This window comes from Anabrus simplex, chromosome 13 (assembly GCF_040414725.1).
Source record: "Anabrus simplex isolate iqAnaSimp1 chromosome 13, ASM4041472v1, whole genome shotgun sequence".
Taxonomy (NCBI): domain Eukaryota; kingdom Metazoa; phylum Arthropoda; class Insecta; order Orthoptera; family Tettigoniidae; genus Anabrus; species Anabrus simplex.
In genome coordinates, this window is record NC_090277.1 from 52202930 (window position 1) to 52214362 (window position 11433).

Here is an 11433-nt window from a genome sequence, read left to right on the forward strand (position 1 = left end):
CCCTGGTACATAACTGGAATAATGTCGGATGTCCGTACTTTTTTTGTTTCAAAAGCACTTTACCTATACTAGACTTAACTAAAGTTGGCGTCTGACAGATAAGGTTGGAGGGAGGAGCACTGCACGTGCCATTTCACGATGTTGCCACATTCCAGCATTCTTTTCTACATACTCTTACCCCTCGCTTCCGGCTCACTTGTTTCCTCCTTCATTCTGACCGCTGTGATCTGTTGTAGACTACCTGGCCAGGCGGTGTCGACCCATTTGCGATCACTCTTATACAAACAATCAGGTTCTTATCAGTGACAGTGACAGGTTTGGCAACTCCCAGCAAGACGAGCCTCCCAGAAGTTTTATCTCCATGGCAACCGCAGTCGCCCCACTCTCGTTTCCATGGCAACCACACAGCCACTCCCTTTATCCCGCCTCGGCAGGCAGTAAACGGACCTCCCTCTACGAAATGTCACAAGCCATCTCTTATTATTAGCAGTATAAGAATATAAGTCAGTGACAATCACTTAATACGATGGTGTACTATGCATGCTCCTAGGTAGTAAGTATAATTCTTCTTCAAGTGCCATATCCGGTCACCCGAGACGCTGATGATCACCCTGGACAAAGCACCCCTTTCTCTACCTTACCTGAAGGGTTACTCGGTGTTAGTGTTAGTCTTTGATGTTGATGCTCGATTTTCATCGAGTGAAACTCATTGTTTTATATTTATTCATGTTATCTAGTAGGAAGCCTCCGTGACTCAGGCGGCAGCGGTACAGCCTCTCACTGCTGGATTCCGTGGTTCAAATTTATTCTGAACAAAACGAAGGCAGGACAGGTTTTTTCCCCTGTTACTCTGGTTTCCCCGTCATCTTTCATTCCAACACCTCTCTCCAATATCATTCCATTTCATCTGTAAGCCATAAATCATTGCCCCAGAGGAGTGCCACAGGCTTTGGTAGCCGGTACAGTTCCTATCCTCGCCGCTAGATAGGAGCTTCATTCATTCATTCATTCATTCCATTACTAACCTGGTCAAATGACCGGAAACAGGCTGTGGATTTTTTTTTTCAATATTACCTAGCAACAGTACCTTGAGAGCTGCACATGCCGTGTATATATCATGGCCATCCATCAATACTTCACGTCAATCACAGCCTACACGGTTGCTAGGTAACACTGCGTCTCACATTTTACTGAGAGATATATTTATGATTTTTGATTTTCCCAAAGTAAATTTAATAACCTTTTCTTTTCTTTCTTTTCAGTTTCTTGTGTTCGCTGCGCTCGCGGCTGTTGCTCATGCGGGTATCCTGGGCGCTCCTGGAGCCCGTCTGGTTACCCGAGCAGCCTTTCCTGCCATCGGAACACGTGCAGCCTACGCCGCCCCTGCTATAGCAACGCGTGCTGCCTACGCCGCCCCTGCTGTGTATGCTGCCGCTCCAGCCGCTGATGCTGACTACGACCCGAACCCCCAGTACAGCTTCGCTTACAGCGTACAGGACGCTCTGACCGGAGACTCCAAGAGCCAGCAGGAGACACGGAATGGCGATACTGTGGTGGGAAGCTACAGCCTGGCCGACCCTGATGGCACAATCCGTACAGTGAAGTACACTGCCGACTCTATCAATGGGTTCAACGCTGTAGTGGTCAAGACACCTGCCGTAGCGGTTGCCCCAGTCGCTGTGGCAGCCCCCGCTGTAGCATACCGATCACCCAACTCTTTGGGTGCCCACTTCTTGGCTAAGGCTGCTTACCACGGTTAAACATTACGAGCCCCTCTACACCTGACCCGGATTACATGAAATAGGCCTATTTATTTGTATATAATATAAATATTATTTGTAACAAAACGAACATTAATAAAGATATACATTAGCTGCTGTTTATGTTTTTGTGTTGTTGTCTTGCTCGTCAGTTTGAAGTACCCTCTCATTTCATTCTACCCTATGATAACCTCTTCATTTTAAATTAACTACTACTTCCTACTGATGTCTGAATCATCGATCCATAACTCCATAGCTCTCCACGCCACCCTATCCTGTGCTGTGAGCGGGCGGCTGTGAGCTAGCATCCGGGAGATAGTGGGTTCGAATCCCACTGTCAGCAGCCCTGAAGATGGTTTTCCGTGGTTTCCCATTTTCACACCAGGCAAATGCTGGGGCTGTACCTTAATTAAGGCCACCGCCGCTTCCTTCCAACTCTTAGGCCTTTCCTATCCCATCGTCGCCATAACACTTATCTGGACCGGGCGAGTTGACCGTGCGTGTAGAGGCACGCGGCTGTGAGCTTGCATTCGGGAGATAGTAGATTCGAATCACACTATCGGCAGCCCTAAAAATGGTCTTCCGTGGTTTCCCATTTTCACACCAGGCAAATGCTGGGGCTGTACCTTAATTAAGGCCACGGCGACTTCCTTCCAACTCCTAGGCTTTTCCTATCCCATCGTCGCCATAAAACCTATCTGTGTCGGTGCGACGTAAAGCCCCTAGCAAAAAAAAAAGACTTATCTGGGTCGTGCGACGTAAAACCACTAGCAAAAAAATGTCTACGTAACTAGTACATCCTACATCTGCTCTAATCTGCTTGTCATATTAATACCTTCGTCTACTACCGTTCTAACCGCGAGTGATATTTTAAACATGCAAATAACAATGGCATGGCGTGCTAAGTTTCTTGCCTACTCTTCAAAAACCGGCAAGTCCGACACACTACCACTAGCCCACGGAGGCAGGTAGACCTGAACAGCGAACGGTCGTAACAGGTAGCATTTCTCACGAACTCTCACTGCACACAAGCGGGAACCCTGACCTTCTGTATCTGCTCCCTCTTACTGCTTCCTCGGGCGGCCACCTTTCATCAGTTAACATTGACCTTACGCCTCCATCACACAGACCTTCACTTTCTACCGTGCGAACAAACACTGGTAACTTGCACTACCATTAAACCATGCCCGACAGCACGACTACCATCATTACAGTCTTCCCTTTATCAAAGGCAACACACTCAAGTTACGAGGCAAGTTATCATTCACTAATTGCACATCACTTATAATTCTGAAGAATGTCGCCAAAATGTTCTTTTTTTTTTGCCTTTTCTTTTTTTTTTTTGCTAGTTGCTTTACGTCGCACCGACACAGATAGGTCTTATGGCGACAATGGGACAGGGAAGGGCTAGGGGAGTGGGAAGGAAGCGGCCGTGGCCTTAATTAAGGTACAGCCCCAGCATTTGCCTGGTGTGAAAATGGGAAACCACGGAAAACCATTTTCAGGGCTGCCTACAGTGGGGTTCGAACCCACTATCTCCCGAATACTGGATACTGGCCGCACTTAAGCGACTGCAGCTATCGAGCTCGGTGTCGCCAAAATAAAAGGAAAGATACACTCTCAAGATACAAAATATTGCATTTTTAAATTTGGCAAAAGTATGTTCCATGGCAGGGAGCGGGGCAGGCGGGGGGCGGTCACCTAAATGGAAACCACTTTTCCTTTTGCAAAAATCAAAGGATCGTAAATATATCTCCCGGTTATGGCCATCCATCAACGGCTCCTAATTTCAGATGACCACCAGATATAAGACACAGCCTGCACGGTTGCTAGGTTACATTGCCTGGCCATCCATCTATACCTTACATCACTACCTGTACGGTTGCTAGGTTACATTGCCTGGCCATCCATCCATACCTTACATTACTATCTGCATGGTTGCTAGGTAACATTGCCTGCCCATCCATCCATACCTTACATCACTACCTGCACGGTTGCTAGGTTACATTGCCTGGCCATCCATCCATACCTTACATTACTATCTGTACGGTTGCTAGGTAACATTGCCTGGCCATCGATGCATACCTTACATCACTACCTGCACGGTTGCTAGGTTACATTGCCTGGCCATCCATCCATACCTTACATCACTACCTGCACGGTTGCTAGGTAACATTGCCTGGCCATCCATCCATACCTTACATCTCTACCTGTACGGTTGCTATGGTTACACTTCCATCACAAATTTTGTCGCTTCACGTTACACAAATGTTTGGGTGACCTCCAGCCACAAGAGATATGTAGGTCAAAATAGTGAAAAGTCGTATGCTCCAGCTGGAATGGTGGGTGTGGTATATGAGCACACCACCTCAGAAACTTGTTCCGTCAATGAATTAACAAAGAATTAGGCTCTTCTGACCTCTTATTTCATAAATGAATATGATGATTCACTTGAAACTTAGCAGATATTTTCATATGTAGCTATTCTCGAGGATGATCCAAAATAGTCATACTTTTACAGTGAATTTGATGATGATGATGCTTGTTGTTTAAAGGGGCCTAACATTGAGGTCATCGGCCCCTAATGGTACGAAATGAAATGACAACAAAACATTCAAAATCATCCACTTACCAAAAGAAAAAAAATCATGAAAAAGGAATGGATGGACATGAAGCAAAAAAACCAACAAAAAACGAGCAAACAAAAAAATTAGTGGATTCAACTCAAAAAAAGGATCATATATAATTTATTACTGACCAAGGGACCACTCATAAAGCAGAATCCTGAATGGAGGATGCTTGATGCCTATAGGGCTGCAGAATCCACGTCTAAGGCCCCACAGAATGGTACATGTCGCGAGTAAAGTAGAACCATGGTATTTGTCATGTAGCGAAGACTCACAGTGTTCCACACAACATGGTACTAATCACAATTATTGTACTTCGTACAGGTAACGCAGACCTATGGTGTTTCTCACACAATAGCGCCACTCATAGCCAACGCAAACCGATGAGTTTGCTCACCTAGGTGTACTAGTCACGGGTGCCGGTCCCACGGGCCCCGTGGTGTTCCTGACATAGTGGGTACTAATCACAGGCAGCGCAGACCCACGGTGTCGCTCATATAGTGGTACAATTCACAGGCAACGCCCAGACCAGTGGTGTTTCTCACAATAGTACTAATCACGGGTACTGGAAACCCACAGGGGAACCACACTCTGCTGGTACTAATCACAAACCTATTGTGTACCAAATATAATGGTACTACTCGTAAGTAAAGGCGACCCATGGTGTTTCCCGCATAATGGTACTAATCAATAGTAGTTTCATGGTTCTAATACCAGCATCCCTTGGTCGCCCCTTTTAGTCGCCTCTTACGACAGGCAGGGGATACCGCGGGTGTATTCTACATGTGCGTCCCCCACCCGCACGGGGTAGTGTGTTTGGTCCGAGAGAGGTATTTTATTTCCCTCAAGTCCGCCGGCAAGCCGGTTAGGACCCCCCTAACCGCCACCTGGGACGCGCCACGTGGGAGTATCACCTCTCCCCCTGCTACGCCAGCGTAGTAGGTTCGTGGTACAGTGAATTTTACAGCCGTACTGCCAAGATGACAAAACAAAATCTTTTATCAAACACATTTAGATTGTGAACTGTGCATAAGGTGTGCGACAGATATCGTGCATGTTAGTGTTCACGGAGGACAATGTCGCTGACAGAGCTTTGTAGCGAATGACTCACTTATATTGCACGTCACTCATTGTTACTTATAGCCATGCACATTTTGCGCAATTAAACATTTATTAAATGGTCACACTTAACAAACAAAATGAAAATGAAATGGCGGATGGCTTTTATTGCCGGGAGTGTCCAAGGACATGTTCGGCTCGCCAGGTGCAGGTCTTTTGATTCGACGCCCGTACGCGACCTACTTGTCGTGATGAGAATGAAATGATGATGTAGACAACACATATACCTAACCCCCCGTGCCAGCAAAATTAACCGATGTGGTTAAGATTCCCGACCCTACTGGTAATCGAACCCAGGACCCCTGTGACCAAAGGCCAGCATGCTAACTATTTAGCCATGGAGCCGGACAACAAACAAATGATTCTTTACTTTTAAAAGTTAAAGTTTCATTTTCCCCAAAATCTATATCCATGCACCTGTTAATCTCATTGTGGTCCATCCTCTAGAAGAAAATCGTTGCCTTTCAGTGGATTGATGTAATTGCCGGCCTTTACTTTAGTTTTGGTCATACTGTGCATTATTTCAAATATGGGAGCGAGATTTTAAAATATCCACCAGTAAGAAAATACGTCATACAAAATTATGAACAACTCTGTACAAACAATACAAAAATTACAACAAAATCTCTCAAATGTTTTTTGAAATGTCCTTTCGCAATGTACATTTAAATTTTCACACCAGCTCGTAATGGAATAGTACACGCATGCACAGAAATTCCGTCCCGACATCAACAATCAACACTGCCGCACTCCAGTACTGAAAAGGATGGGAGGGCGTGGAGGGGTAGTGTTGAAGGCCACTTCAGCACAGAAAAGGAGAGGACGGATTGAAGGGATAGTGATGAAGGGTACTCGAGTGCTGAAACGGAGGGGAAGGGAGTAAAAGGGTAGTGTTGAAGGCACAGTGTGTGTATTGTTATACATCCCCGACTGTGTCCATCTCTACCACAACGGTCTTGTAGCGGGCTTCGAAAAGCAAATGCTTTAGACATTGTACTAGAAAAATAGTTATAGTTCAATAGAGGTGGTTCTGTGTATGTGAAAAGTCCTATTAATGCAGGATAGGGAACTACTTTAACCATTAGGCCATAGGAAAGGCTGATAAATTTCACCACAAAGACACAGATAGAATACAGAGAAGTATTTATTTGTACTTTTATTCACATTGATTTTTTTGAAGTCCAGAAATAAATATTATGAAAGAAGAAGTCAGGGAAAGAGATGGAGGTTAATTAACCGATGATGGTCTTAGCGTGGAGAGGAGCTGCGCTGTAAGCCAATGCGGGGGCGACGGCAACGGGGGCGGCGACCTTAGCGACGGCGGCAACAGCAGGAGTCTTGTGCACGACAGCGTTGAATCCGTTGATGGGGTCGGCAGCGTAATCTACAGTACGGACAGTACCGTCAGGCTCGACCAGGCTGTAGCTACCCTGGACAACATCTCCGCTGCGGGTCTCCTGCTGGTTCTTGGAGTCTCCGGTCAGAGCGTCCTGGACTTCGTAGGCGAAGCTGTACTGGGGGTTGGGGTCGTAGTCGGTGTTGATGGCACCGGCGGCAAGAGGAGCGGCGACGGCTCTGGCGACGGGGGCGGCAGCGTAGGCAAGAGGAGCAGCTACGGCTCTGGCGACAGGGGCAGCAGCATAGGTGAAAGGAGCGGCGTAGGCGCGGGCAGCCAGCGGTGCGCCAGGGGCGTAGACGGCGGGAGCGCCGAGGAATCCAGCCTTAGCGACGGCCACGAGGGCGGCGAAGACGACGAACTGAGACAAATTAATTCAGAAATAATAAGCACTGGAATACACATTCATGCAGGTGATTTTAAACAATAGCAAAAAACTAGATGAAGAACAGGACAAGAAACAAAAATGTTCTATAATGTCGAAAAGTGCACAGTGGATGCACACTGGGAACTGCTTAATCGTTCATGTTTCTTTTTTACATGCCCTTCAGGTAAATATCAATAGAGTTTCATGTTCGGCGACGGCGTGGGCCTCAAAAGAGAATCCCTTGGACCGAACAACCTCCCAAAGATGGTGCTGTTCAGCTAACACGTACAAAAACCTCTTCTTCAGACACAATTACTCATAATGTGAACAATATTATTCCTGAGCGTATTCACACGGGGGCATATTTGCTCCAAGGGATCACTTCTATACATCTGTGTCCATATTTATGAATCAGTGTCTAATTCATTGGGGCTTTGGAACGAAGGAGAAAACGATGGTGGCAAGCATATTAGCTACCATCTAAGAATTCGATTCAATTTGCAATGAAGATTTCAAGAGTCGACATTCTGAAATGTGTTAGCTTGTGATGTATACAGACTCTGTAACTTATCCAGAATTTGAAATATCTGAAGCCATCGCTTTTCTGTTTCGACACTGTTCATTTATAACTGTTAGAATTTTCAGTCTGCCGAAACTAATACTGAAAAAAAATTTATAAACTATCTTAAAAGAGAAAACGTATTTTATTTTTACTAACTTGTTCCTTTTTCACATTCAATAAATTTATTTATTCAAAATTAGTTCCAACAGACTCAAAAACCTAGGCGTTTTTAAAAACTCATCTAGACCTCACATAATCGCCTTTACTAAAATAAAAAATGGATTGCCGGTTTCCTTTATACGGGAAAATGAAAAATACCATAGAGTTCTCTATATTCTTAAACTATGAAAAGTACCGGTCAGAGAAAGGCGTAAGAATAACTTACTTATGATATTGAAACCTATCTGATGCACCATCAGACTTACGAGACGCCAGAATGAGGAAATTTTGGACATGCTGAACAATATGTACACAATCAATTTTCTCAAATATAAGCACTCATAAATGTCACCTACACAAGCGATTTTATAACGTTGGCAACAGAATCCTAGTTATTCGCCACCTAGTAAGAAAAGAAATACGATACGAAAGTGCCGAAGGTAAAATAGCTTTGTGCCCTAAAGTGGGTGTTATCTGCATTTTACTATAAACCGAAAAATATTCTCTCAAATAAAGGATGGGACGTTAAAGTGAGATATTTTTTACAACCTCACAGAGGATAAAATATTCATTCATGAATGAAGATCAGCAGAATAGTGTGTTATAAGGCATTTCAATAAAAATAATATCCTGTGGGCGACAAAAAAAAACTTAGTAGCTCGGTGAAACGCGAAGGACGGATAATCAAGATTAACAGTCTAGTTCTCCAAACACGTAAGTAAAATTTGAACATAATATTTCATTTAAAAATCAATACTACTGTTAGAGCGATGAGCTTTTGATGATATGTATATGGTTTTCAACACCTCCCCCCCCCCCGATCATTCAATCTTTCAGCTAGAAACGTCGGAATGTTTCCAGGAAAAATATACAACTTAATAGAAAGTTCAAGCCACATAAGAATAAACATTAACATTATTGAGTAACCTTAGAGGTTTGAAAATTCACAACACAAACACTTGTGATTAAAAGTGACGTGCCCTACAGTGTTAAAGAGTCCTTCAACAAACACAACTTAAATAATTTGACAATCATGTGCGTTCAAGTTGACGTGCTGGCATCCGCCGGGGTGACTTGTACTAGTTTCTTAATTCACGACCGCTAGCTCAATTCTGATCATTAGACGGCTGGCTTTTTAAGTCGACCAAAATCCACAGTACGGCACTTTGATCAAGTCGGCTATTCGGTGAAATTCTCTCGTCATTCTCACTTCTCAGTTTTACTACAGGATGTGCTGCTATAGATAAGCAAGGTGGCCCTAACTGTTAAGAAAAATAAGATGTTGAATTAGAACCACAAGAAGTCCAGATGGTGTCAGCTCAAGAAACTTACAATTTCGACACACGAAGCCTTTTATTATTATTATTATTGACGGTTATACCTTTCAGGGTTCAATATGAAAGCCTACTACGAATTTACTACACGCCTCCACAATCCTTTATTCTTAACTAGCTCTGCACCTTCGTTTTAGTTCCATAGTTCTTGTCTCTAAATAATCAAAAACCGAGTCTAATTATCGTCGTTTTGGTCTCCCTCTACTTCTCTTACCCTCCAAAACTGAGTCAGTTATTCTTCTAGGTAACCTAGCCTCCTCCATCCGCCTCGCATGACGTCAACCCCTGAAGCCGGTTTAAGCCTCCAGTTCCATCTATCGAATTCATTCTCCTCATTCCGAGCACCCACCTGCCACTGTTCCAACCTGTTTCTACCAGCACTCTTTCTCGCAACTTTCATGTCTGTTTCTTCTAACTTATGAATAAGATATACTGAATCCACCCATCTTTCACTCCCGTAAAGCAAAAGTTGGTCTGAGAACAGACCGATATAAAGATAGTTACGTCCGGGAGCGGACTTCTTTCTTAAAGGATACTGTTGATCTCAACTACGAGCTCACTGCATTAACTTTACTGCACCTTGATTCAATATCACTTACTATTGGGATAATAAACATCCTGATTACTTGAAATGATTTACATCCTCCAGTTTTGTGTTCCCAACCTGACATTCAATTCTGTTATTATTATTATTATTATTATTATTATTATTATTATTATTATTATCAAGACTCCCGATTTTTACGCAGCAATAACTTGAATGCAAACTAATTTGGTTATTAGGGAATGTCGACTAGCCCGCTCTTCCGTAATGCAGCGAGAGTAACATAAATTCTATGAGTTCTGATGGACCGTAACCCCTAATGTCTATGCAAACCTCACAGCACAACTGGTGTGCAGGATAGCCTATACTAGTCACCAGCTTCAGTAAGTTTGCATTCTAACCTATTACTGCATGAAAATACGACATCTAATTATTATTATTATTATTATTATTATTATTATTATTATTATTATTATTATTATTATTTCCAAGTAACAGATGTGTAATGACTGTAGTTTTCTCACAAATATATTGGTATTCTAGTGAGTAAGTTTAAAATTCCTAGTAACTCGGCAACACAGAAGAAAATAAGAATGTTATTTGTTTTACATTCCAGTAACTACTTTTAAGATTTTTAGAGACGCCGAGGTGGATCAGTTTTGTCCCACCGGAGCTTCTCTACGTCCCAGTAAAATTACTGACATGGACTGATCTTATTACGCATGCGGATTGAAACGAGCGTCGAACCTGCCAACTTAGGTTGAGAGGACAAGCATTCTCACATCTAATTCACTGATCAGACCTCCCAGTGTCATGTAAAATGCGAAACGCAGGGACGTAATTTTTAAATCCAAGAATCCTATTTGGATTAGCTGGGATTCAGTTTAGTAAGCAGCCAATTTCTTACCGAAGACACTGACATTTATCATCAAACTTATCATACTATAACATAGAACGCAGAATCCTTAACCAACGTATAGAGCATTCTCATGTTCAGATAAAGCCCATGTGTGATTTGGTGTTTGGAAGAAATTCGTGACGTATCCTGATGAACATTGTAGCTAGTACACTGAAGCAGCTCCTGAAATCCAAGAGTAGGAGAAATCCTCTGTCCGGTCAGCACTTTGAGAAGGACTCACCTTGTAAGCCATGTCTGCACTGTGAGAAGCACTGCAAATGATACTCCTCGACTACTAACACCACCGTTTTATATCCTCCACCTCGGAAAGAGAGGATGGTGCAATATCGTCTTGCTTAGGGTATGACCACGCCTTCCGCGGACTTGACACCTAGCCAGCTAGCTAGCCTTGTTAGGTTTGACACTTCGCCAAATACCAGGTTTTCGGAACTCAACATCAATAAATCTTCTTACCTCTACGCGTATTAAACAATACATACACTCACGCAATTACATCCCTTTCTTAAATCTGTACCAAGGTAAGAGTGAAAGGACAGAATTATGATCCGTTCCATAACATGCACCCACAACTCAATCAGCGCGAGGTTATAAAACAGCTGCCTTGTCATAAGAACTGAATCTCGGTCGGAGCTGAAAGGTAACAACT

The 11433-nt window shown here is 43.5% G+C and overlaps 1 protein-coding gene across 1 annotated transcript; it reads right to left on the reverse strand.

The window, feature by feature from the left end:
* Positions 1-6665: 6665 nt before the first annotated feature.
* On the reverse strand, positions 6666-11083 carry LOC136885057 (cuticle protein 21). The gene is made up of 2 exons (XM_067157453.2): positions 11008-11083; positions 6666-7263 (listed from the first exon to the last, which is right to left on the reverse strand). The coding sequence occupies exons 1-2, from the start codon at positions 11017-11019 to the stop codon at positions 6739-6741; spliced, it is 537 nt and encodes a 178-aa protein (XP_067013554.2). The 5' UTR covers positions 11020-11083; the 3' UTR covers positions 6666-6738.
* Between the last annotated feature and the right edge of the window lie 350 nt (positions 11084-11433).